Source organism: Ixodes scapularis, unplaced genomic scaffold (assembly GCF_016920785.2).
Source record: "Ixodes scapularis isolate PalLabHiFi unplaced genomic scaffold, ASM1692078v2 PGA_scaffold8__174_contigs__length_109621045, whole genome shotgun sequence".
Taxonomy (NCBI): domain Eukaryota; kingdom Metazoa; phylum Arthropoda; class Arachnida; order Ixodida; family Ixodidae; genus Ixodes; species Ixodes scapularis.
In genome coordinates this window covers 104,963,544-104,991,343 of record NW_024609883.1, presented here as the reverse complement: position 1 = coordinate 104,991,343, position 27,800 = coordinate 104,963,544, and the positions used below count along the sequence as shown (strand labels likewise).

The 27,800-nt window shown below is 48.2% G+C and overlaps 1 protein-coding gene across 2 annotated transcripts in view; it reads right to left on the bottom strand.

The window, feature by feature from the left end:
- Positions 1-4,063: 4,063 nt before the first annotated feature.
- LOC8053252 (choline transporter-like protein 1) overlaps positions 4,064-27,800 on the bottom strand; it is a 52,933-nt gene continuing 29,196 nt past the window's right edge. The window contains exons 4-19 of one of the 2 annotated variants that reach the window (XM_029985146.3): positions 25,059-25,207; positions 24,285-24,353; positions 24,116-24,203; positions 23,075-23,138; positions 21,590-21,698; positions 19,244-19,361; positions 18,924-18,971; positions 17,289-17,360; positions 15,981-16,109; positions 15,308-15,414; positions 14,707-14,844; positions 14,496-14,608; positions 13,597-13,763; positions 9,386-9,481; positions 7,759-7,851; positions 4,064-5,678 (exon numbers count right to left, since the gene is read on the bottom strand). In XM_029985146.3, coding sequence (XP_029841006.2) covers positions 5,616-5,678; positions 7,759-7,851; positions 9,386-9,481; positions 13,597-13,763; positions 14,496-14,608; positions 14,707-14,844; positions 15,308-15,414; positions 15,981-16,109; positions 17,289-17,360; positions 18,924-18,971; positions 19,244-19,361; positions 21,590-21,698; positions 23,075-23,138; positions 24,116-24,203; positions 24,285-24,353; positions 25,059-25,207 — 1,623 coding nt within the window. In that variant the 3' untranslated portion in view covers positions 4,064-5,615. Of the gene's footprint in view, positions 5,679-7,758; positions 7,852-9,321; positions 9,482-13,596; positions 13,764-14,495; positions 14,609-14,706; positions 14,845-15,307; positions 15,415-15,980; positions 16,110-17,288; positions 17,361-18,923; positions 18,972-19,243; positions 19,362-21,589; positions 21,699-23,074; positions 23,139-24,115; positions 24,204-24,284; positions 24,354-25,058; positions 25,208-27,800 lie in introns of both variants that reach the window. The other variant, XM_029985147.4, reaches the window with a different exon arrangement.

The following is a 27,800-nucleotide window of genomic DNA, read 5'->3' as shown; positions in this document are numbered from 1 at the left end:
TATGTCGATAAAGTGTATTACCACTTCTGAGAAGTCATAGAGCAGTGAGTTGAGAATACTTTTTTTTTTTCATATTAGGGGTTGTTGAAATTTGTGTTCATATCGTATTTTAATGCTTCATGTACTCCCAATCGAGGTATTTTTTTTCATAGACTGCCTTCCACAAAAAAACAATTTGTTAGTATGTTCGCCAGTTGCAGTGGCACCATGGCCGTTCCCAAACGCGCTCCGCCTTGCACCTTACACAACGCTGGTTCCCGCATCAGCAACACGATGACAAAAAACAATACGCCAGTTTATTGTTCCTCTCACCATTAAAAAAGTGAGAGATTTATTGAGATTTATTTGTCAATTTTTCCTCGTTATATCAGTATCGCGTGGTTTCTTTCGCAGATATATAAAGCGTGCAGCCGAAGTGATAGCGTTGCTGAACGACCTGTCAGTACTGGGAACCCCCTTTGGGGGGGGGGGGGGAGGGGGGGAGGGGAGGGGAGGGGGGAGGGTCGATATTAATCAAATTATCTCAATCAAAACACGCGAATAATAAAAGTAGAGGATAGCACACACTCTAGAGGCATTAGTGCAAAGGAAAACCTACAATTTTTCACATTAGCATTTGTTCTGTGTCGCGAAAAGCTCCAGCCGAACCAGGGGTGCTATGTTGCGCTTTTTGCACTCCCAGGAGACTTGGAAGAGGGAAGTGACGTCAACGACTAGAGCAAATGCAGATTGGATGTTGACAGAAGAAAACAAAATCAACATCCAATCTGCATTTGCTGCGTTATTGTTGACGTCACTTCCCTCTCCCTAGTCTCCTGGGAGTGCAAAAAGCGCAACATAGCCAACATAGCCCCCCCAGAGTAGTACACGCCGAGCAGCGCCGACGAGGCTGACGGGGGCACGTTCCTGTAGCAATATCTAGGAAGGACGAGACGAGGCCATGTCCGCTGGGCTACATGAAGCGCGTGTGTCGCCGGCGCTTCGTTCTTCTTTATTCAAGTCTCTTGCCACAGTTCCTAGGGCTGAGAACAGCGGCGCTACGGTGTCGTCTACTCGCAAAATCTTCACGCGGTGGACGCCGCCGCACTACAACTCTCTAGAACACTGTAACTGAAGTGAGCGGCTGGTGAGCGGCCCTTGGAAGCGAGTGGCGGCGGAGCACCCGCTCGTGGCACGTGTCTTGCCCGTTTCCACAATGGTTGGCGGCTCTTGTAAGCGTGAATTTTATCGAAAGACTTTAGTTTGACTGACTTCTTTCCCTGCCTCTTCTACTTTTGGTTGGGAAACTTGCCGTTGAAACCTGGGCCGCTGGCGTCCACCGAGACCGAGCTAAATACGACAGCAGCGCCACTCTTTATCATTTGTCTGTACTGTGGTCACTTTGAGCTTTTACAAAGCATGTTTTTGCGTAAAAACCAACGGAAAAAGACTCTTTTTGTATGCAATTTATTGGACTTTAGTACCAAATGATGGGCGCGTGATGTTTTTAAAATCTTTAGGTTGAAAGGTTTAGCGGCACGATTAATAGTTTTTATACAACCTAGGGAGCCTTCATGAAGGCACTCTAATACAACCATGCCTCAGCGGTGCTTTCAGGTAGCGCGTCCCGACCTATGTGCATTTTAACATCGGTAGTACGAAGCGGCGCGTCCGCGGGGGAGACGGGGGTGGCACCCCTGTAACCCCTTCCGCTGTATCCGTTTCGGCGCCAAAATGGCCGATTAAAGCCAAAATAGAAGTCGCTTGCATTTCGTGGAGTGGCCGCTGCGGGAGAAATGGCGGCGTTGTGTCCGCCATTAGCTCGGTTCTCGAGGACAGATCGGGGCCACTTTTCAGAGCAGTCTCTATGGCAGTTTCCCAACTGAGTGGTTCTAGTAACGTTGGGGCCAGTGCTCCACTTCCTCAAGGTCGCACTGAAGGTGGTGAAAGCTGCTTGGGCCAGAGGCAGGCGACAGGATGGAAGTGTCGTCGGCACACGGGACAATCAGAAGCCTTTCTGCGGCGTGCCACTTTCATATATAAGGAACAAGGTCGGTCTGAGAACTGAGCCCTGTGGGACACTCAACCTTGCACTCATCAGGGGTCAGCAACACAGCCACACCAACAAAGGGTCGCTAAATAGCTATTTGTTTCGTTCCTGCTAAATAATGCACGCAAAAACTGGCTGGACATAAGAAAGACAAAAGTCGATGGACTGTTAGCGTGTGTTTGTTCTGCGGTGGCAAAATCTGAAGGCGCCACCGAAAAGACTCGAGAGGCAAAATACAGCCACGAGCAGCGCGACAAAGGGGCGTGGGGTTACGGGGCCCCCATCACCCGGTTGCGAAATTGGATGTGAAAAGCGCTCACGGGTCGGGCAATAGACTACTTCCATAAAGCCCTGCATGCAACACGGCGCGCGTTGCACTCTGGGAACTAGTTGGCCAGGGAGGAGGGTGGCATGGTTTCGGTTTCGATCGACACGTCGACAAGAGACTGTTTTCTGGTCCCGAGAGCGTCATTTGTGGTCTCTAAACTAACCTAAATGGTCAGGCCTCGAAGCTTTAGCACAAGCCCGAGACGTATAGCTTGTCTTAACACAAGCTTGTTGTATTTTTGTACTTGAGCCTTCCTGTTAGCGTTCCATTCGAGGTATGTGGACGAGCCAGTGCTGGGAGTCTCGACGCTGCGAAGCTCGGGTGCTCGGGGATCTTGCTTGTGTACGAAACAACAAGCTGTAGCAAACAATAAGTATGCATACATCGAGCTCGCGCCTTTACCTTAGTGTTTTTGATCAGGAAGTTCGCTTCGTGCGTCCATAGACTAAATATTACTTTTTGCAATTACTGTTTTTCTTAATGTGCCTGAGTATGCGAGGTAAAACTCGGAGGTGCCATTGAAAAGCTCAATTTCAACACACTTATCTCTTATCTGTACTGACCCGCAGCACTGCACGAAGTGAAGTCCCCACCCGCTTGCATTCCACTAATATTCAACATCGCGTATGCGCATAAAGTTATCCTGCAATCATAGACTAATTCGCGCATACAGACCGTTTTAAGAATGCAAAAGTCGAGTACTTGTGTGAAGAATGTCGCACCGTTCGCCGGAAGTGCGTCAGACGACCATGAACCCCTATGCGCACCGCATTGGGGTTCATGCCCGTCCGGCGCACGGTGCGACATTCTTCACACAAGTGCTCGAAAAAATTCAAAGAGCATTTTACGGTTGCTAATGGCCATAATATTTGTTATGTGTTTGCTTTCTTCCTGCCTGAGTATGCCGAGATAATTTCAGACACACCGTTCCCGGCACAGATCTCGGGCGTCAGTAAAAGCTCGTCCAAAAAGGCTTAGCGAGGAGTAGGGGGGACGCTTGTTAGGGCCTAAGTCGTAGCTGGCCGATCTCAGCGTTTGCGGAAAGTTAATCTTCTATCAGCATAAAATTTGAGTGGGGGATATATGATGACAAGAGGAAGACATCGTAGTAACTTTTGTGCAGTAGTGAGGTCGAATTTATTGCGTTTCCTTAAAAGTTCATGCGTAAACGCTGGCCTCAACTTCGATACCCCGTGAGGATGCGGCTTGCTTTTCGCCCAATGAAGTAACAAGAAGCAGACGTTTGGCAAACAAAATGTGTGTAATGCTCCAGACGAACAAATTTCAGTTGTAGTTCGCTGGTACTAGACGGGATTACTGACATTGAGGTCAAAGATGCACTCGTCGGGTGAGGTGACTAAGCCACGACTTACTACGTTCGCATACGCACGCACAATATCCGGTGTTTCGGGAACCAAGGAAAGTGCCCCGGTCTTCGTTTTGTATCGCTCGAGAATGAGTGTATTGTACGTTCGTGAAAAGTCAGATAATCGAAAATGCAAGCAGCGCGTTCGATCGCGGCGTGATAGCATGAGATGAAGCCGCTCAGTCGAAACCGAAACTGAGTGGCCAACTAGTTCCCAGAGTGCACTGCGTGGCATTTCGCCGCGATGGGGCGCGTCGGTTTTGGAAGAAGTCCATTTCACGAAACTATGTAGCTACTGAAATTATTCGTCTCTTTGAGATATCGAAGTGTACTCCATGAGGAATGGTTCAAAACGTTTTATTTACACTTTCACACGCAGCAAGATGTCAATCCATGATAGTCACACTATTCCATTTTCAAAACCCCGCATTGTGCACACATATTTAAAACTGTTGTGTAAAGACGAACAAAGGAAAGGATGCGTCCAGCGTCATCATTTAAAACAACATACGATCACAGTGAGAACTTGACACGCGTGCGCACTAAACGTGGATCACAATTTTCACAGCTTGAGCGTCCGACACCCGTTCAGTGATATTTGGCAGAACTTGAAACCTTAAAATCTTCTCAACCCATTTTTTTTACGTGATATTTAATCCAAAAATCTCGGAAACACTCGCAAGTTTTAGAAAATAATGATTTAACAGGGGCCCGTTTATTTTTCCACGTTAAGGCAAGCATATCTTCGCACCATTTCTGCATCGCAAAGTCCGCGGGAGTTCATTGCTAAATGCTTTTGTCCAATGTGGCACATCCAATTCTTACACAAAAACCTTTTGGCACCATTTATACTGCTAGAAATAAGAATGGATGATTTGTCATTTTATACTTGGACTGTCCAAACAGGACACTTGAGAAATCGCGAGGCGACGCGACTCCGTCAAAAATCGTGGAAGTTGAAGCGTCCGGCGTTCCGGCGTCTGTTCGAACATTACCAAGCAAACATCCACAGATTTTCTTCCTCGCTTCCTCCGCATTCGGTGGCCACGACGCTCGTCAGACTTGAGGTCACAGGACACCTGCCAATTCTGTCGATCTGTTCTGCCAGGCCCCCTTGGTCGTGTTCCAAAATTTACTCGATATTACCCCCGGGGTAAGTGTTTTGTACCTTTGCGTTCGAAAACTACCCGCATCCAGCGTCGCTCTGTGTTCTCACTTGACACGACCAACCCCGGCCCTTCCCTTTCCCGTTTCCAGGACCTGAAGAGCAGCGGAGGCCTTGAGCGATTAACCGAAAGCCAACAGAGCTTGTGAGTGGCTGTCCGGACCCACGTGATGTGCATGCGTGGAGAAAATTAGGGAGCACGGGCTTAGACAAAAAACATCTCCCCCCCCCCCAAAAAAAAAAAAAAAATAAATAAACGGACGGAAGCGGACCGCCGAACGACTTATGTCGGAGTCGTGTCGCTTCACGATTTCAAAAGTATCCTGTTTGGACGGGCCTTTCACCGTTATTTTATGCACCTCTCATATTTCGGCCTTTTTGATTTTTTTTTTACCTAATTTTAGGTATCTTAATTTTTTGTAGCATAATTCAATCAGCTTCTTATGTGTCTTGTTACGGTTACTTAGGACACTCTTTTTGGTTGTTTTTTTAAAGTTTTTTTGTCTGTTTTAAGTGCATACTTGAAATTTTCTGATTTCTAGCGTAGTCGTTTCCAGGCCGAACAGGCGACCAGCATTTCGTAAAGTCTTAGATTATTGTAGCATAGCGTTCATAAGACCAGTGGCCGTAATACTATGTCCTCTATAATGCCCCTTCCCCGTTCTCTTCCTTTTACGACAAGCTATCGATACCGCCCAGGTGAAGGCGGCGAGAAGTCAAGTGCAGGCTAAGCACGCTTGTGATGCTTGACATCCGCTTTGCTTGCTTTTCTGCTGTTCTTCACAAATGCCTGCAAGTGGGAAAGAAGACCATTTTGAGCGGATGCTTTCACTCAGCTATGCTATCGGACAAATAAAAAGCTGCAGCTCTACGCGTGACTTGGAATCTTGCCGAAATTTAAACGCATGCAAGCCAGTTCCTCGGCACAAGTACCGTAAAAAAAAAAAAAAAGAAAGAAAAGAAATAAATTGGGCGTGATGTCATGGCGCCCTAAATATCTCTATTCTTTTTTTGCTTTTAGGGGCCACGAAAGTGAGACAGAAGGTATGAAACGTAACGAAGACCAGTCATGTCCATGGAAGGGTCTAATGAAAGGACAGGGAGTGTGAAGGCTATAGAGCTGGTGATGATTGTGTAACATCCGAAATTGCGGCGAGGAAACCTTGAAAGTGATCTCGCGTTTCTACGCGAATGGAGAGCGAGACATTGGAGCGTGTACTTTTCTCGCGCTTCTCACCAACTTGTCTCACCAGGGGCCCTAAACTCGTCAAACGCAAAGTTGGAGCCGAAAGTTGGCGGAGGGCGCCGATCGGACGTCGGCGAAAAAAGCGCCAAGTCATCGTCGTGATAGGCCAATCGGTGCACTCTGTCAACTTCGGCCCCAGCTTTGTGTTGGACGACCTTCGAGGCCCAAGTCGTGCGTCGTCGAGTTGTGGACTCACGCACGATTTTTCGCGGAAGAGAAAGGCTGCTGCGCATGCTTGGAAGTTGGATCCACGCCCAGTAAAAAGAGCTGGAATCCATTCGTGGCACATCTAGTCATTAGGTTCGATTATGGCATCCAACGGATCTGCTCGGCGTCCACCCGTGCGGTCGTGCACGAAAGGACACGAATTATACTTAGGCTACGCGCTGTCGTGATCTTGGCGATTGGTTGTAGGAAGTCCACCAGGGAAAGCGGGCGACCAGAGGCCGCTGTCGTCGCGGAGTCCCACCCCGTGGTTGCTCGAGTTCCCTTGCCGGCCACAGGGCGAGTGCAATAGACCTTCGTCTTATCGCCTCAGCTGCACTGTGAGGATCGCGGCGACCCGTAGTGATCGCGGAGACGCCGCAGAGACGTCGTCACTCGGGAGAGGACAAATTAAAGACGCAGGAAACACAGCAGTCGGACACGCGCTCTAGGCGCTAAAGTATGCCTCGAGACCCAGATGGAACTTTATCCGTTGTTTTCTATGAGGCACATGGTGATTCCATCTCTCCAGAAGGCGGGTGGAGACAAGGCATCCACACTAGCGGCACAGAGTACAGACGGCCAAAACATAGCCTCCTCTATACTCGCGAGCCTGGCAGTTCGACGACGGAGTCATAGAGTGCCCGGTCGCAGATTGGAAGCGCGAAGATCTGGTAGCACAAAGCATCAAAGAGCCATTTCTCGGGGAACCTGGACGTCAGCGCACAGCTTTTGCAGCGGCGAGGACCCGAAACACACTTGTTCGCTTGGGAGAAGTGTGTTTCAGCTGCAGTGGGACGCCAGTTACGTGGCTCTCCTCTCATCCGTTGTCTGCCGCTCACCTTTCCCATTTCGGCAGCCGCTTCTCGTGGCAATCTGCCAGGCTTTGTCAGTATAGAGGAGGCTATGGCCAAGGGTACAGGGCACGAGCCCTTATACCAGTGCGCGAGGGCTGCACCTCCCATGTCTTCGGCGTCGCGTCCGTAGCATTCGTTTTGCTCCATGTAAGTGCAAGACAAAGCGTAGTTTTGTTTTACACTTGTGCCGATCGAATTTCGAGCCGAATATATCCGACTGGTATGTAAACCGTTTCCTTATTTGTGGTGCCTCGATTTTCCACCCGATAACGTGGGTACAGAAGGAGTGGTACGGCCTGTGTGCACATCACGCTTATAGGAAGCTCCGGCAGTTAGGGACGCTTGCTTTCGCTCCTCTATTTTTACCGGAACTTGTACAACCAACCGCTAGGAAGGCGACAACCGGCATTACGACACGCTGGCCCCCCCTGAGCTAATTGACTGCCACTTGGAATCCCTCGTGAAGCCCGGCGGGTGAAAAGTCCAAGACGCCTTCCAGGCACCATAAAACAACTGTTCTCCTTCGACAAAGCAGTAAGGCACGGCACTGCCCGATGCTTTACCATGAGATTGGTGCTCATGAAGTAGGGTCTCGAGATGCCATCGTTCATCTGGCAGTCCTCGCAGAAGCAGAGGAAAAGAGTGTCGATGGTCATCTGCAAACGGAGGCAGATGAAAAGTGTGACGCGTATTCTTCCTTCTTTTGCAACATTGCTCGATAGCTGATTTATCAGCTCACTATCCTGCTTCCAATCAAGGATCGGTAAAAAAAAAAACACATAAACTTGCTTGAAAATATTATATTTGAGATACATTTCAGGATTTATCTGGGAATAGCGATCTGTACCAGTTAGAAGTAAAGGCCCATTCACACACTTGCGTTTGACTACGACCAACTTAGACGAGGACGGCTCACGATCGGCTGCATTACTATGCAGTGGGTTGTAAGCCGTTACAAGAGGCTGAAAAACCATTCTTGTCTCAGTCAATCGTAGTCAAATGAAAGTGGGTGAACGGGCCTTCAAAGAATCGCAATATTTTAAGCCTACCAAAAATCGAAACCAGAAGTAATCAATAGGCGCCCGTGTTTGGAACCACCGACAGACTGACAATGACGTCACTTTATTTGTCAAAGTTATAAAAAAGAAAAAAAAAAAAACTTAGCGTATTTTGGTATATTAATATCTGAAAGTCTGAATCCCCAAAATTACATTCTGCACGTTCTGTCTTTTGCGGTCTACACACTCAAAAACTGCAAGTCCCAGAAAGTGGGCATCGCAAACGTGGTAGCTAGAGCCACTGTGTAAAGCTACGCGTAGCTCCATATAGTGACACTAGTGGTAGCAACAGGAGGGCGAACAAAAACGCGTAAAGAGGGAAAGAGAGAGAAAAAAATGACCCGGAGGGCGGTGGCCGTAAAGCTAGCGAATGTACGCCCTTATTTTTTGAGTCCTTACTCAGGTAAACTCCTTCCTTGAATATTTGGTACACAAAATCCCTTTCACTCGCGCAGTAGACAGGGAAAAGGATAACTCTTCCCCTCCTTGTAGGAGTTCAGAGTGGCCATTCGGTAATGCAACTTTCTTTATTTATTATATTATCTAGGTCGACGCATTACAAACGGGGCGGGGATTAGGGAATAGAAACGTAATTAAAATATGTTACAGAAGCTCAAAACAAGAATAATAGGTAGTACAGCCTTAAACCTAATAACATCAGTAACAGTCGCAACAGAAGGCAGGAGGCGGTTTCAATCACAAAGGTGTTGGGAACGAAATAACTTGTCCCTTTATGAGAACCGCGGGAGTCCTTCACGATAACTTCATTCCCCTGTCAGGACCCGCGAGGAAAGTAGGATTAAATATTCGAGTAAGCTTTTACTTGTAAGACTGTCCTGGATGACTCGCAAGTTGTGCCGTATTTAATTAGCTCGAGAGAAAAAAAAAAGTTCTCAAAGAAGCTACCTTAGCAAAGTGTCAACCGTGTTAAAGCTCGCCCCCCCCCCCCCCCCCTTTTTTTTTGTTTGTTTTTTGAGGCCCTCTTTTTCTTTTTTACCCTCAAAAAAGGAAGGTTAGCCAAATCTTCCTAGCAAATTTAGCTAACCTTCAAAAGACCGTGTTTTATACCGGCGAAGAATTTGCATCTGGTTCGATGACGGTTTGTTGGGGCGTCCTCGGACGAGCTGCTCACCTCGTATACGGAAAGAAAGCAGTGGGATATCAGAAAGGCAAAGACGCCGCCCACGACCAACGGCAGCCAGATGTAGTGCAGGGCCTCGTTTTTCATCTGCACAAAGAGAAAACAACCGAGGCAGAGAAAAGCATTTAAACGCCGAACACACGTTTAAAACACAATAAAGCTTTCCTAAAATAGAGTCAAATCGAGAGCTATAAAACTCTGCTAAAACGTCAAAAGAAACGCGTAATTTGATTCGCAGCAATAGCACAATGGGCGAAGTGTGTTATTAAATAACGCCACATCTTTTATTTTAAAAATAATGGAAAGATGTGTCTCCCCGGACCCGCAGCATCTACGCTGGATCAATAGGGCTGTGCCTCTCGGAATGGGCGCTGGCCCGCTTACGATACTATCCAATCGAAACTGTTTCGAGCTTTCATGTTGTACCACCGCCGATTGTTCGCTTTTCATTTTATCCCCAGTTCGCCTTCGGAGCCTTTGCCATTCGCACGTTAAGGACCCCGGGCAATAGTACTAGCAGAGTTCTGCTAAAGAGAAAAACCTGAAGAGGGATTGCCTAAGCGCGGTGGCCACTATGTCACCTTCGGAAGGGGGGATAAGAGGTATTGGGTAGAAATCGAACTACCTAAATATAGAGCCATCAGCGTGGAGGGCCAACTAATTTCCCGTTTTTCAAAATTGCGTAGAAGAGACTGCTCAGGAGTCCTTCGAGTCTCTCGTGTGTGGCATCCAAAATATAATAATAAAAAAAGAGCGGAAATATTAAGCGCTTTATCGGATACAAAGGCTCCGGAGACACTAAGTTTTGGCCGCGACCGTGCATTTGCGCTAAGTCAAAGTACAGTCTCGTCGAGTAAAGAAACGTGCACGCCTCTGTCGGTCGTTTGAGTGAAGTGTCCCGTACGTTGCGATTGCCATGGGTCTGCTCATTTTCTCCGTTGGCGTTTCGGGAAAATATCCCGAAGCTCCCAATAAATCGGTCGCCTCGAGAAGTTACGATGGACCCAATTCGGATTCACAGATTGCACGAACAGCGTGGCCGTCTTTTGTACCTAACGCCTTCCAGACGCAAACACCAGTCGCTTTGCTGCGCTCCAACGTCGCCGTCCACTGCCAATACACTGTACAAAGAACGGTGTGCGCACACTGCCTGACGAGGGATTTTTCCCACGGCGGTCCTGTCACGTCTCTGATATAAAAAAATTTTCCATAGACACGTTCAGAAGCGTATGAAGCGAACATTCTTTGAAAATGCTCCAGCTGTGTCCGCGGTTCATTCAGTCCTCACGAATGCAGCGAAGACTCCAGCGTGTCTTTTGTACGAGGTGCGACCCCCAAGTTCCGGGAACAGTTTTGTAGGGCAGCACGCTGATGCGCGCCCAGCTGTTCAAGGCGGTGAGGGATCTTCCCGAGTCATCGTACCAAAGAGTGCGGGAACATTTGGTGGTGCCGCTACGCGACCTTTATGGGACCGCATTCACGAGCACGTCCGCGATTTCACCCTCAGTGTTGCCATTGGTCCGTGGTATTTTTGGAGCGCCTTTTGGAGCAGCCGAAAGTCAGTATTGGAGACTGAGTCCGCATTACATCTTTGTTCGCACGAGCGCGACTATCGCGTTAAGATTTATCTGTTTCTGTATAAACTTTGCCTTCCTGCTTCCGTGAAATCTTTCGATGCCATCGACAGCGTGACGAGTTTGATACCCTAGAAAGCACTTCAAATGCGCGTAGAAGTACAAAAGTGCCGTAACAGTATGCCGGTCGATGAAGGGCGGTAGAAACTGCCGTGCACGCTTATTTTGGGCACTAAGTCGAAGTAGGCTCGTTCGTTGTACCCGCACCTCTCGCACCGGTGCAGAAAAGTGTACGGCAGTCTACTTTCGGTATGTGTATTGAGATACGACCGGAAGTGTATCGCCCTACACTTTTCAACACCGCTGCGGGAACTGCGGGTAAATCGAATTCTGGAATATAATCATTTCGAGCACCCGAATTGATGTTCTATTCGAGTTCTAGAGGCTGTAATAAATTTGCAGTTCTTAATTTAGATAGAGTATAAAGCTATTTTCGTTTGATTATGAATACCAACGACATTTCATAAGTGGACCTTCAAGATAACAAAAATCAGCACGCAAATAATAATTATAAGCTAGGAAAAAAAATAAAAAATCCGCCGAACACGGTAAGGTTATTCTTCAGCTTCCTTCTACTGCTCCAGTCAATTTAGTTTTAATTTTCTGTATTCACTGTGCCATCGCACGGATGGAACCTATATGAAGGGAATAACTAAACGAGAGTTGACATACAAATAAACGTATATAGCAGTTTAGAAAAGTTTTCTCGCGATACCCAAGTATCCTCGACGAATCTTGAATGTGAAAAATATATCGCCACAATATCGGTATCATATATACTGGACGCATTTTTTCTTTTAAACCGTGTGTAACTAGCTCCTTTGGGCCCTGGGGGAGTGCTTTCTCCTCAGCACGAGGGTGCACTTCGGCGAAGCAAGATATATGCAAAATCGCGACGCCTGCTACGCGGTGACAAGCGCACTCAACGATGCTAGCTATCCGGTCAGAACAGACAACGTACTTGAGAAATATTGCGATGCTTCCGAGTACAGTCAATGTTTCATACAGAAATCTAACTGATTATGATGTTACTTAAGACGATAATCGAAACTTTGGGAAATTCGCCCCAGCCTACCGTAACGATCCGGCCAGTAGCGGGACCCGATTTGTTCTATTTTCGGTACAAACAGAGCGAAAAAAAGTTTTGGCGCGATGTCGGCGCAAATTCTTCACGTTTTGGCAAAATGTAGCAGGATGTAGCGGGATTAGAGCCTACGCGCAGTTGGGTGCAAATGGCGCAGCAATCACATCACTGAAACCATTACCTGCAATAAGAACAAAGAGCGAACATCGATTCTACATCAAAAGGAATGAATATGGTACAGAGACCTTTCAAAATAATTCAGCTAGATTGGCAAAAAATCAGTTAGTCCTACGAGACGCTTTGGGTGACTTCCGAGCTTCCAGAACGGCCGGACAACAATGAAAGGCGAAGAGGGGTTGAGCAAGGTCGTTTAACCCTCTTCCATTGGCCGTTCTTGAAGCTCGAAAGTCCCTCAAAACGCCTCGCACGACTCATTGGTTTTTCGCCAAGCTAGGTGAATTATTTCAAAAGGTCCCTCGATGCTTGCTCTTTGTTCTCATTGCTCGTTCATTTGGTCACAAAAACCTTGTGTAACGCGCAAAACAAAATGTTCACAAAAAAAAAAACCTTTGGCAAAATAAAGCAAATGAAAGGTCCCTGCTTCAACTAAAGTCCCTAGACACGAGCTTCCTACAAGTAGCGACATTCTTTGAAGCGCCGACTGCGTTACGGCGCATGTTTTAGGAAGCGAATGGCGGCGCACAGCAGAGGTTTGAACTGAATGCCGCCATGTTGTTCCAGGGGAATGTGCTTTGTCATTTGTATTGGTTGTCGTTACTTGTAAAAGAAGTATCAAGGGACTTTACTTACAACAGCTGCGCATGCATCACTGTGCTGCCCTCTCTTTTTACGCCAAAAACCATTCCCTGAATGTTTGGGTCGCACCTCGTATGAGCCAGCATTACTAGGTCAAAGTAAGTTGACGAGCTTCCTAGGACGCCTGGCGCCTTTTCGTGGAGCGTCCGCTCGGTGGCGCTCGCTAATCTATTAACCCGTCCCATGGACCGAAGCGACGGAACCGGTGTTGGATGCCCATAGTCTGCGGTGAAAAGTGATTCTATCGGGGGTTTTGCGGGGAAAACAAAGTTTGCATAAAAGTACGCGAAACAAGAGCGTCGTTCGAAAATGGTTCGTTGCCCGTGGATGCGATGCTGCTGGTGGTGCTAGGATCGCTATCCGTCCGTGCCTGCTCACGTGCTGGCACCGCTGAAGAACGGTTTTCAAACGACGCTCTTCCCTCGAGCTTGTCAACTGACAGTTCCAAGAACGTTGGTATGAGCAGTGGAACTTGAAGCGCAAGCATGCTGGTGAAAGTTGTATCGATGTGAGGGATAGTTTGATAGGCCGCATGAGCATCTATAATCTGCCTGCTATATGGTTCCGAGTGCTTTCACCGAGACCAGCTGGACTAAGTATGACACACGGAAGCCTGCGATAGCCGGCGACTTTCGACGCGCTAGAAGGTCGCGAAGACGGCTGCTTGCCTTGAGGATCTCGTAGCCGATGAGCGTGGTGCCCGCGATGACGCCGACCTTGGCCATGAAGATGACAAAGTCGCCCACGCAGTTGATGGCGGCCACCCGAAGCACGTTCTTGGACAGCAGCGAGAACGCCTCGCGTGCAGCCTTGCAGAACGGGTAGCCGTGGATGGCTGAGGCACGGGGAACCATGCATATCAATCAGTCACTCGATAGATCAATCACTCGATAGATCAATCGATCAACCAGTCAATCGATCGACAAATCAATTGATCGGTCAATAAGATCGATCAAACGATCCATGAATTCATCGATAAATTTATTTGAATCAGTACAAGTAACAGCAATCTCCGAACACAACAGTCACAAATCTGCAAACACAGCTAGGCGACTGGCGCTCGACCGAGAAAATCCGGCTGTCCTGGTATCGAACCAGGGACCAGATCTCCATTTCCACTGAAGCGCTCTACCAAATGAGCTAACCAGGAGTCAGGCGCCAGTAGAGCAAACGGGTTTTCTCAGCTGCCACCAGTCTCACACCAACAAGGATGAACAGCCTGCATTTTAAGGTTATGATGATAATGCAATTAATGCGAAGGTGCAGGTGAGCTGGACAAGAATGACGATAGTAATCCCTGGATAAGGAGGGGATTATTATCGTCATTACTCCGTACGTTATCAAATGAACACGAACGGGTGAAAACGTAAAAATAGAATAGGGCGGTGGCAGTTTCAAAGATTCTTTCTCGTTTAATACTCATTTAATACTCATCATAATCTTAAGACATAGAACATGTCTCATCTATCTCATTTATCTCGGTTCTAAGACTATAAATTGACAGGCGGATGCATAGATAATTTACGCGTATTGTAAGACACGAAATAAATGCATAAAAGCTACGCACCGACGAGGATGAAAGCATTCCTATTGAGGAACTTGAGAAACCTCTCAAAACAGCAAAGGCACACTTGGCAGACCTTGAGCAAGACCTTACAGGAGCTGAACCGGCCGCTCAGCCTGAAAAGGGCGGGTGCACGTCGAGTGAGAAAGAAGTTACGGGAACCATCGTTGTGAATTTCAGGATTCTTCGACGAAGATGAGTTTGTTCTACTGACTGCTTTTCGATCCACTTGAGGAGAGCCCTGAGCAACTTGACGAGTGCTACCAAGAAAGAGCCCAGCAGCACCGACCCCAGGTGGTAGCGTAGGAGGTAGTGTCCGCTCGTGCAGATGGGTGACCCGAGGTCTTTGTCTCTGAAATTAAGAGAGAGAGCAATTATCGCACCCCGATTTGAGACTTCTCCCAAAGTCCATTAAGAGAAAGTTTCGAGCTTATTTGTTTTTACAGATTTCGACTTGATCTTTTTAGGGCTCGATCTATGCGATCGGGCAACTCTTAAAAAAGGGGAATTATTCGGTGTCCGGGGCCTCTTTCGTTATGAAGAACGCGGTCAGCATTTACCTTCTTCTGTTCCGAGAGGAGCCCATGAGGCGGCGAAGCGAAAGAGCGGCCAACACTGCCGGGAGACTCGTTATGCTCACCATCGATAGAGAGTTTTAGGATAAGGGACATCGACGCTCCGAATCCCTCTGACATGGCTCCGGACATCGCAGTGCACAGAACATTTGCGCGTACGCAGTATGACGCCCCAAGCTGGGACCCAAAGCGATGTATGGAAGGCTGTCTACTCTGACAGCTCCGTGAAACGAGACGAACCTCGTGAAATACCAGGTGGCGGTGGCTCCGGCGATGACCATGTACTGGCAGCTGACGATAAACTGCGTCATCCAGTACAACGCTAGCAGATGGTACCACGGGGCCACCTGCACTCAACAGGGTTGCTTCTCATCAATCCACGTCCACTCTGCTGGCTACACTGTTAACTGCACATGCGCAGTGCCGACGCCAGCGCCACCGCTGGGGCGTGACGTCAGAGAGCGTGGGTAGTGGGCGACATCAGGGGCGCTCTTTTCTTCCTTAGTTAGGCTTTGAACTCATGCAGAATGACATTTGTCGCCCCACCCACTACGCATTCCCTCTTAAACATCTCACGAGGACGATTGCCAATTCTCGAGCCGCATTTTGCCCCCCATGGTATTTGCGAAGTGTTCTGTTGAAACTTTAGCCTTGATGATGTAATATCTCCGGTCACATGTGCTGTCTTCAATTTTAGCACAAATGTTTTTGTACAACGTTGTGAAACTCACGAGATGTGTGGCCCCTAAGAGCTTTTAGTTCGCGCACGTTAAAAAAAGCGACGTTCAAGGTTAAAACAGCAAAAGCAAATGAAGGGAGAGATGTGGATAGAACATTAGACTAGTCTTGAGGACGTAAGTAGAGCGTGGATACCAAAGTCACGAGCAAAGATCATTTTGCCGATGCTGATTACCTTGAGCAGTGTGTCCTGCGCTAGGTACACAAGACCGCTGGTTTTGTCGGCCGTCAGATCCCCAGAGGTCACGATGAACAGCATTCCCACGATCCAAGCCGCGAAGACCGTGCTTAAAAACAGCAGCGTCTGCGATTAAATTCACACTGAATGCCGTAAAGTCCCGAAAGAACGCCCACCCCTGAAAAATTGTCCGCCACATATTTTTTTATTTTATTTCTTCACCGTGGGTGGGCGAATGACCCAAAATGTTGAAGATGATAAAACAATGCTTGTAACGCATGAAGACTACAGGTGCTGATACGGTATTTGGCAGTGCATGAGGCGTTGACTGCCTCAAAATGGCGCTGGTGTATTCGCTGCCCATGGACTCATGAAAATGATAGTTCTTCTAAAGGTTAGTCTTGTCAAAACCATGCTCCTTGTGGATACACAAAGAGTTTGCCGTAGATCTGAGCACTCTTTTTACACTAAACAAAGCCTAAAGCCGGGGTCCACACTCCTCATTCATCATACAAAAGACAGTTTGTAAATACGAGTGACCGCAATATCCGTGGTTCGAACGCCGCATGCCAAGTTTCTCCTTGAACTTGTTGCCAGGCGGCATTCAAGGCAAGGATCTTGCGGTGACTTGCGTTCGAATATGTTTGCAGACTGTCTTTTGTATGATGGTAGAAGCAGTGACACTCCGGCTCAAAGGCAGCTGAACTCACGTAATGAAGAACTCTGAGGAGGGACCTGTCGGAAGCCTCAGGAATTGTTAATAAAGACATTCGCGTTGTGGCAACCGCTGACTCGTTTAGGAAGACTTTAGAAATGCCTAATCAGTACGTTTCGTGTTTTTGACAGAAACCGATTAACCCCGGAAATGAACCCTCGAGCTGGTTTTTATCAAAATCGGAGAGACTGGAAAGCCCCGAACTAGAACTGTTGTCGAATAAGAAAAACCCAACCTTCATAGGTAGAGAAGTTTTATCTACAATTTTATTGCGTGTAAAACCGAAACAAATTCAACCATGAACAGTCTGCCAAGCTGCTTCTTTTTTCACTATACTATCTGGTTTCCTTTTTTTTATCGGTAACGGGACGTTTTTCAAGTATTCGGGTGAGACACCCTTTCCCTGGATGTTGGGAATCCCGTTCCCAGCACCTATTCAATTCACGTGCCGATAAACACCGATTTTTTGCCAATCCAGAAAATTTGCACCAAAAACATCGAATCAATGTGAAAAAATACACCCCGAAAAAACCCCTCCCAATTCGCAGAAAAATGAACCCCACGGGGTTTTAGGGGGAGCTGACTCTTACCCAGAGTGGCTGGAGGAAAAGCAGAGGTAAGGCAGTCAGGGCTCTCCCTGCTTCGGTGAATAAGGCAGCCGTCTGCACACAGAACAGGAGTAAGGACAGCACCGTGCACCACACGGGTATTCGAGGCCATTGCACATCTGGTGCAATTCATTTAGAAGACTCGTGGTAATTACGAGGAATAGGCTCCATGGCGACACAAACTCGGCGTACAAAGTAGGTTGTGTCTGCCAGAAACTGATACGAAGAGCGTAAAACGAAAGCAGACTTGGCGGATGAGAAGAAAATCATCCTCGTTTTCGCATGGCCAGCCTTCCGCCTTCTGCACGATCGGTACTAACTTTAGCGCATTTCCACGCTTCATGCCCTTGAAATTGGTTGGTTGAGGGGTTTTCAGTGACACTCAGCAAATTTCTGTTATGGAACCATATGTTTATTTCCACTAACTAAAAGTTATTGAACAGATTTCATGGAGTTAATTCGCTATACCTGACGTCTGCCGTAGCTGTCGGTTTGTTCCCGAGAACAGTTGATTTTTTTTCGTAATTGCCCGATTTGCATGAATTTTTAGAAAGAATCCGCAGAAACACCCGGCATGTTCAGCAACGTCTTTTCTCGCTGTAATAATTTGTTTAATCTTTTTTTCTTCTACAAAAATAAATTTCGAGAAAAGCAACAACAAAAAGTACAACTCTACAGGTGCACTAAAGAAGTGTTTGACTAAGTAGTTTCAGGGTTAGAACCTGATTCTATTTGCTGCACCGAACCTAAAAGGCCAAAATTGCACAAATGAGCGCATACCCCGTTCTGGTAAAAATGCCCCCCCCCCCCCCCCCCCAAAAAAAAAAAAAAAAAAAAAAAAGTGCGCAGAAAAAAGTGAAAGGATATATCAAAATAGTCATAGATCGGTTTTCTCGCGCGCGGCTGCAGGCCATTGTCCAATGAGAGGCTATCTTTGCGGCCGCAGCGAGACAGCGGACGCAGTTCCATAGAGCACGCTCGTGATCCAGCGCGCAGTTCAACTACCGTGCAGTTCCACTACTTAATGGGAAAGCGGCCAGGTCCCAAAAGTGCACTTGACACTTGACAAAATGTTGAAGCTGGGCACGCACGTTCTTCAATATACTTCAGATCGCTTTTGCGCTTCGATATCGGTATACCCAAAGCCCCTCTATCCTGGGAAAAGTGGAGGCATTCATTGTTGTGGAAATGCTCGAAACACGTGCCGCGCGCCCTGGTGAGAGCATGGCGTTGCAAATCTAGCTCAACACTCTAAAAAAAAGAAAGGGTCGTGCATCGACAAACCTTGAGCTACTTTCTAAACACGAAGTGGATTTAGGTACACCCGATGCGATGCACGCGCAAAAGCGCCAATGCTATAAAAAACATCGTTGTGGAGTTATCGATATGATCTCCTAAAGCTCCTTATTAACGCTGGATTTTAGAAGTTTGGAAACACGCAGATTTAGCGGGTTCTCCTAGGAATGTCGAGGTAGTGAAACATCTGTAGAGAAGCTAGCTCTACCTTAGTAAATCCCATAAAAAATATAGTGAAAAAACAACAACAACATCAGAATTTGTAATATAAGAACCGAGGACCAAATAAAAATAAAAGCGATAGATGCTTCCGAAACTTACCAGTTGAATGCGCTTGCGCATGACTAGAATGATCAGAAGAAGGATTGCCTTGAGAAAAAAAAGAGAACAAAAACGTGCGATATAAATTAATATTTGTCACCAAAACTACGAGTGCTCAATTTTCCTTTTTTTTTTTCCTTTTTAAAGTATAATTGAAGACGTATATTCTAGCGGTTAAAACTATTTTCCTAATTGAACAGCGACGGCGGTTGGCCGTAGCTCTTGAAAATGTAAAACGAATATTTCCTTGGCAGTACAGGCGCCGTAATCGCTTCCGAAGCTACCCCGTACACTCCAGATAGGAAGCATGAAAGGATTACCGTCACAATGGTCGCCAAACAGGCTGCCGCGAGCCAGTACTGGAGATCGTTTAGGTGCTTCTTTGGTTCGCTGTCGGGCAAGCTCGAAAGGTCGCGGCGAGTGATATACCAGAGGAACCTGCAATGGGTTTCGGAAACAAGAAAAACTTGAACAAATACGCTCGCCATCTGCACCTGCGAACAACTTTAGCACCTTAAAGGGACACTGAAGTGAAAAAAAAGTTTTTTAATGCGAGAGCATTAACTGGTCCCATGGAGCGAGCTGACGTCATCAGTTTGAAGCGCGAAAACGGCACCTAGTTTCCCCGATCCCAAAGGAGCGAAGCGAAAGCTGATGGATTTCGCCTTCGGTTCCATTGACTGGCGCGATTCGACGGGGGCTCCCATTGGCCGCTGCGCTCGTCAGTTTCCACGACCGCTCACCCCACGGCGCTGCGTGTCCATCAGCGCGCCTTTAACACGGAGCGTCCAAGGTCACCTTGCCCAGGGGAGAACGCGCGCTGACCGGCGATGACAAGTACGCAGCAGACGAAAAAGGGGGCAGCTTGCATGCTTTCGCATTCACAACTCATTAGAAGTGTGCTTAGGTGTTTTTCCAGACAGAAAGACTTTTGAGCAATATTTACGCTGTTAGACGCACTTTAGTGGGGGAGCCCTGCTCTAGGGTCCGCCCCGTGCTTACAGAACTAAGCACATTTTCTGAGCTCATTGGATGGAGAGATGATTGATGTGTGAAATGTTTGTTGTAAAATTGTCTCTCTATGCCATACAAGTATTCATATCGACAATATTTGTATGTAGTAGAAACAAATAATCTAGATAGAGTCGTTATTGTTAAAAAAAAATATCCCGAAATTGGCTTTCCACTTTGGCTTCAAACGACAACAATTTGCAGCGTAGTCAACGAGCCTAGGTCGTTGAGCTTGTTTAATTTCATGGCGAGTCGTTCTGTGTTCACCGAGGTCCTAGATGAAGATCTCCTCAACCGACCGAATTGGCAGCAAATAACTGCTGCAAGTAGGTGCCGTTGGAAGCGCTGTGCGAGTGCAATTGGGTTCGTAGCGGGACTGGCCTAGCGTCCCACGTCAACTACGTTGCATTGATCTGGCTTGATTTGTTCCTTTGCGCGTGTTGATGCCGAATAAAGATGTTGGTTAGCGTAAAAGCGGCCCCGCTGCTCTGTGCGACCGTTGTGATTGCAACTATAGTTTAGCACAAGAAGATACCTACATACACAGGTAAGAAATTGCGAGCCACTTGGCTCGAGCCAATCGGGCGTTAGTTTGCATATGTTCCCGTCATTTCGCTTCGAAAAGCAAGTAGCTCTCAAGTTTTGCGGTGCACCTGGCCTACCGAAGCGAATATGTTTACGTCGCTTTTGAATTGTGCGTCATGACGCGGACCCACCTGGCTCGCGGATGCCACGTGAAAGAAAATAACATGAGCAGTAAAACTGCAAGAACAACATACTTGTTTTGTTAATTTTTTTATTCCTCTCGGCCGCTTATTACGCACATCGAGAAACGCTGACACAGACGCTTATATTGAACCGTGGCTCGTGCATGACGGAACGCTAGAGCGCCGATTCATGGTCACGTCTTCTGCGCGTTGCAGAAGTTTTTAGACGGCCGCGAAATAGCAGAGGGACGGAGGCGAAAACGGACGCCGTCGCGCAGCTTTCGTGTCCGCGTCTCACGGGCATTGCAGACGACGACAGACGGTGGCGAAATAGCAGACGATGGCGGGGGCTGCCGCGCGTCAGCTCGCAGGACTAGCAAGCGGTGCCTAGACTAGACGCACCGGATGTCGCGAAAAGGAGACTTAGCGTGTTCAGCCGTGCAGCCAAGTCAATACAATAGTAATATGCGGGGCCACTGATCTGTGGGCAGGGTTTAGAGTGGCCCATGACCTTCAACTAAATTACGCGTAACAGCGTAAACATTGCTAAAGCATTTTTTTCTTTCTGAAAAAAAAAAATTAAACCTTATAAAGTAACTTTTTTTTCTCTCACTTTAGTATCCTTTTAAAGCCGCAGTTACACCTTACATCACATAAAAGACGGTGTTGGCTTCCTTGTACGACTGACCTGTCCCACCTGCCATAGAAAACCTGCCTGCAGAAACGTGTCAAAGCACGCACGAAGTTGCTTCGAACGGGCTTGAGGCGCAGATAATTCTCCCATCGTGTCTGCAGCGCGCCGTCTTTTGTACGATGAACGAGGGACCGCAACTTTCGTCGCTTACATTCGAAATGCGACGAACATGGCGGTTATTTAAGCGACCCACCCGCAAGAGACGAGAAAACACAGGTTCATGACTCCACTGGGCCACTGGGTTCCCGACTCACCAGAGGTAGCTGGTTCCCCCGACGCAGGTGAGCGAAATGGTGAACAGGACGAGCCAGACGATGGCTGCGGTGAAGAAGCGCATCAGCATCAGCACTACCAGGGTGAAACCTGCGCAACAGGGCTGCGGTCAAGAAGCGCATCAGAATCACCGGGCTGCGCAACAGGGCCACATTTCTCGGAGCCGTTTATTGAGAGAGTTTGGCCATACATATTGGTTTGAATAGGCGAGCATCTCGGGGGCAATCACAGGCCGCGAAATAGCCCCTAGCGGTGGTCGTGTGCTCTAAGTATGTGACACGACTAATTTAAGCCGTTTCAGCGTCGCTAGAATAATAAGGTTTATCTCTCGGTGACTGAAAACTTTGGGCATGTGAGGTTTTCGTCAAGCCAATATTCAAGTGTAGAATAAACGAACGTGCGCTGCAAACCAGGGCCGACTCGCTAGAAACAGCGTCTCAGCCAAGACGGGGAAAGAAAGCAAGCCGGCTTAGAGCAAACTGGCACCGATACTCCATCTGCACAAACATCAGCAGTGCAGACAAAGGCATGGACACGAGCGCGTGGCTTTGGAAAGTGCCTCCTATGCACGAGTTCTCGTACAAACAAAAGCATTTCGCTGAGCTGGGCTCCTGTGCCTTTGTCTTTACTGCTTCAAATGTCGTTTGCAATATTGTGACGTTGCGGTCCCCTGATAAGTCGACGCTGTGTCGTACCTTTAGTTCATCACCAGTGCGGCCACGTAGCAGCTCGCGTCAGCGACGCGGCCAGTCCGTCTTGCAGCGTCTCGCAACGGACGCGAGGCCAGCACGCGGCGACGCAGTGGCCTGCCACTCGACTTTTGCCGAGCTTTAGCGTGTTTGCCGCATGACGATGACGTCATAGACAGGCCTTGTATAAATTCTACATAGTGGAGTGCGCAGCGAGTTCACCTACGGGGTTCCTCAAATAGCGGCCAGGCTCCTTAGATCGACCGTAAAAATCGGTTTCTTAACGTATCGCGCTACGATTTTGTGCAGCGTTTCCCACAGGTGGTGCATTTTTTTTCTATAAAATTTGCAAAGAGCGCACTCACCGGAGGAAAAAGTAAAAATAAGGAAAAAGTCTCAACTCGTATGGAAACGCAGTGAAGCCACCGGTCTTCAAACGATAGGGCGCTCTATTGTTTTCTCTAGTGCGAGTGCGAGTAGATGACCCTCGAGTAAACGTGTTCCGCGCATCTGTGATCGTGCAAACAAAGCTTCCCCCGGAGATGCGTTCCCGCGTCGTTGCCTCTGCTCACAACTTATCAGCGGTCGAGGGAACCCTACAAGGCGAAGCGACAGCACAGGTGTCGCTGATTGACTCGGATTTGTTTGAACGCTTCTGTCCGGCGCCTTTTCATGTTCCCTAGGAAATGACTTAGAAGCTGTTTTAGTGTCGCACGGAACGTGGCGCGCCAGTTGTGCGTGCGTGCATGGAAGGTGCACGAGACCCGGATGACGTACCCAGGGCGATCAGGCACATGTATCCCAGTTCCCGCCAGCACATCGTCAAGTCTTCTGCCGCTTCCTGGGGGAGAGAAGGACAGCTCAAAGCCACAGCTCGCGAACTCAAAGCTAGGTTGTCGACGAGCATTTTCCCCAGGTGCCTCTCTGTGTATTGCCTAAGGTGAAGTAGCAGAAGGAAGCACAGTTAGAACGCTTTAAAGGGATACTGAACCGAAATTTCGAGCTCGCTAAACAAAGCAGGGCGGATAGGCGGGAAGCTGCAAAACCAAAAAAAAGATATCACTCATACGGCGGTATAACGGATCGCCGTATGTTTTGGAAAAGAAGTGCGCGATTGAACCCGGCCGACGAGGCCGACGAGACAAGCCACGTCACGATCCCCATCCTCTCCCCTCCTCGCTACGTCCCGTCAAGCTGGTAAACCGAAGCGAGGAGGAGAGAAGCGAGGCCGCTTCTCCTCATTCTCAAACTCTCCCGGAGGACAGTTACGTCGAAGAACTCGCTTGATCGCGCCCTTCTTTTCCAAAAGTACGGCCATCCGTTCGAGATATCGATGTACGAGTGATGCTTTGGAGTTCGTACCGTCCCGTTCAACACTTCTGCAGCCTTACTTTGCGAAATCCAAATTTCGGTTCAGTATCCCTTTAACGAGGCATAATCATCTCTTTTTCTCACCCTCCAATCATACACATGCATGCACGCGCATGCACAGAGATGTACGCACGCACACAAACCAAACAACTGCCGCAGAAGCGCACGTTAACTCGTCTGCCTCTCTAATGTGACATATGCTTTTTCGTTGCGGAGGCTGCGCCCATGAGCGAGCGTCTGAAACAAGGCTGCCACATTTAGTCTAGGATAACTTCATGAACCAACTCATGTCCCCGACATCGCGTCAAAACAACAACAATAACTTCTTGAAAAAAAGAAAAAGGGCGCCTGTGCATGGTTAGTGCTGATAGCTTCTGCGGGTAGACGACCTTCATTTCAACACAATGTGTTACCCTAAACGTGACTCCAACATAGAGAGTGTTGTACCTCAAAGAATAAGCTGCTGACATTGATGGCTCTGCCGGCGAAGCTGATGGGAAGGTTCTCCACAATGCAGCGCCGAAACGGGGTGGTCCTAAGAAGAAACGCGCGCAAGATATATCAATATTTGCTATGGAAGAAACCGTATTAGGGCACACATTGTCGATCAACTTACAAGTAACCAACGGGGCATTTGGAGGCGCAGTACCTCCTTTGGCCAAGCACGTCTTCCAACACGAGCAGCCTGCATGATCCGATAGCACCGTCATAGAGGGATCGCACGAATGCACTTGCAGCGATCCAAACAACGGGGTTCTGACCAAGAAACGCGTAGAAGTCAGAAGACCCAGACTTCTTGAAAATCATTGCCTTCCGGTGGCTGAAAAAGCAGTTTCACTTTCAAGAAACTAGTGGCGGTCATGACACTGCCTCATCGGGCATCGTCACCTCAGCACGTCGACGGCAGACGAGAATTGGTTCTTCGATCGCCCCATAATTATTTGTTTCCGTTGTGACGGTGTGAACGCAAGAACTGACCCGTACAAAGTAAAGCCCTTTTATACGAAGAAAGCAGCGACATCCTTCGAAGAATGCCGCCTGCTATCTTGGGCCGATATGTTACAGCCCTTGGGCACACTGACTAAGCGAGGTAGTAACGCGTTGACGTCACCTAGTGTCAACGCTCTCATAACTACGGTACTCTCGGCCCTAGGGAGGCCGATGACGTCGCGGCAAAGTCGCGGGTGCGACGGATATCCCGGATGGCTGATTCTGAAGCGCTCACCAGAATCGAACATTTAGAACGAGAAATACAGCCATCCGTCTGAAATGCGAGTGTGCGATTGTCATTAGCAGGTATACAGTCCATTATGTTTACCTTATTTCTGAGCGTGGGTCTATTTTCAATTTCGAATCAGTGCCCCGTTTAAAGCAGGCGGGTGTGACTCACGGGAGCTGACTCATGTCTCTTCCGGACTGCGGCACCCCCGGCAGGGCATCGGCGTCGTTTCGGATGCCGCAGATGTTGCCGTAGTTGTCCAGGCCGTTGATGAGCCGCAGGGGCTGCCCCTTCCGCACGGCCACGAACAGGATGTAGCCCTGGACATCACGCGAGAGCTCCTGCACTTCTTACCCTCTCGATCACTATTCATTATCCGCTGCAACATAAAAGCTGCAGAAAAACGACGCTCGGCTCGGCCCATTAAGCGTCGTTCCTCTTGTTCTTTTTGGCGTCAATTTTGAAGAGGAGCGATGGCGGATGCTTTCCCTGCAGTGTTGGACAAGATACTCGACTAAACTAGTTAAGATGAGATACTGCATACCGGCTTCAAAAGATATTTGGAGTAATACTCAAGCTAATTCCCCGCAAAATATCTTGAATAGAGTACATATACTTAGTAATGTAATTCAACTACTTTTGCAGATACTTTTGCATTCCGCAATGACACCCGGTTGCTAAATTTACGAGCGATACGAGCAAAGAAAACAAAATCGTAGTGCTCTTTTACGCAGTCCCAGCAGACTACAAATAGTATCACACTGGTGAATGTTACAAAAAGTAACGTTGGCTGGGCGGTTGGTGTGCGCACGGAATCGTTTGGAGCCTCTTTTGTACCGGCCGTTCTTGCCGCGTAATATTCTCGCAGCTCAGATTTTTTTTCGTTGTAGTCGTTGTTCTCGATGCATCGTAAAAGAGTTCGCCCAATGGTAAATAATAAAGCATACAAGAGGGAGGCACGCGCACAAAGACCTGTAAATCAATATGTAGATTGGCGAAATATAGGTGGTTTACGAGATACTAACGACTTGGCGAAAGAGCATGTATCGCGCCAACGGGGGGATGCGTAAATGAGAGGGCGAGGGAGCAGGACCTTCCTGTAAGGCGGTCATCTTCGAGAAACTTGGCCGTTCACTGTGCCAGGTGCCCATGTTCTCCCGTGCTCGATGAAAGGCAGACTTTCGGGCCGTATAAAACAACAAAAGAAAGAGAAATCTTCGAGGCTTTTAAAATCAGGGGGAGGGCACATCGTCAATCCTTTTATCAGATCAAGAATTTGAATTCCTTTCGTTTGGATTGCGAGCGAATGGTTCCCTCGGGGGTGTCTCTCTTGTTACGGAGTTTAATTTGCTTGGGGCTATCCATGGCCAGATTCGAACAGACCAACGTTACTGGAGAAAGCTTGCTCCAGTAACGTTGGAACAGACTGTGAGTCGGCCCCGTGCACGCCTGCGCGCGCATCGTCGTCGTCCTCACTGGGCTCTGGCAATAAAAATTCAGTTGGAAGTAGCGCATCGTTTCGTCTACTTCTTCCTGTTGTCCATGTTGTTGCTTTTTTTTTTTTCTTGTCGTTTCTAAAATTCGAGTAGAAGGGCAGGGAGCTTGTTCGGCCTTTGAAATCCCTCGACGTCTCGTGATCCTTGAGCGTGCACGCGCCGGCCAAGTACAACGGAAGGCAACCACCATGTGCTCAAAGCCGAGGACGCCTTTGTTGTCTTGTCAGCGACTATGGTAAAAAAATATGAAGCATACGCGACCTATGATTAGCGGGGGAACGACGCCCCCTCGCGTGCTCCTTGCCACCAACACGGATCGCGGGGAATATTAGTTGCGCCCCGATTCCTTTCACTGAATATGTTAATCGGCTGCCTCGCGTACGCCGGTGCGTGCAGCCGTGATCACCCCGTAACCTACACTTGGTTTCACAAGAGAAGAACAAAAGTGTTCAAAACAAAAAACCGGCCCGGGGTTAAATTTTGCTCGCGGAGGTCTTCCGACCGGCTCGAGGCTGGCCGCAGTTCTTCCAATGAGGCCCGACCCGCGGCACGCTTCCAGCAGGCCGGCCCAAAAGTAAGCTGCATCGCTTATCACCCGGGCGAAAAATGCCGAGTCATTGAACTGGGGACGCACGTGCAGCGTCTGATGTATACCGCACAGCAGATGAACAGCGCATGCTCCGAAGGCTTTCCACAGCCCAGCAGACAAAGGTGGCAGTGCGCAGAAGGCGATTTTTGCAAAGGTATTGAAACTGCACCGCATTGCGTGTCAACCGCGTAAACGAAGATACTAGAAAAAAGGATCGTCATATTTTAGGGGCGAAGCTCCTTAGGGTAGCCTTGTCCGGCGTCCGTGCTCACATCGACTGCCATCCCATCTGTCTTCTCAAAAAAAGAAGAAAAAAAATGTTTGCGCAGTCCACAGTGTTCGAACCTGTGCGGGGAGACCCCAGTGGATTTCTAGTCCATCGCCCACTCGGTCCCGACTGCGGGACGAGTAGGGAGCTCTGAGATGTGGTAGTAACTCAAGAGCTGGGGATGTCATGGATGAAAGGTTGCATGCAGCCACTCAGCGTCTATACAGGAGAGGGCGCTGCGGTCAAATGCGTATATAATCGCGTTAAACTTTGCACGCATCGGCTCAACGTTTATAGACGAGAGGGCGCTGCGGTCAAATGCTCCAATGCGTATATAACCACGTACCATACCACACATTCTCTTTCTGACATGGATGAAAACGAACGAAAGGCTCGGCATGCTGCGGCTCAGCATTTCAGCACCACCAGAGCTTCGCCCCGATTAACATCATTCACCACGTACGAGATGCGGTCATTTTTTCACTGAACATATCGTCCTCACCATATCAAGACTTAGGTCGTTCTGGAGTGGGGAATAATAAATAATAATAACAAGTATT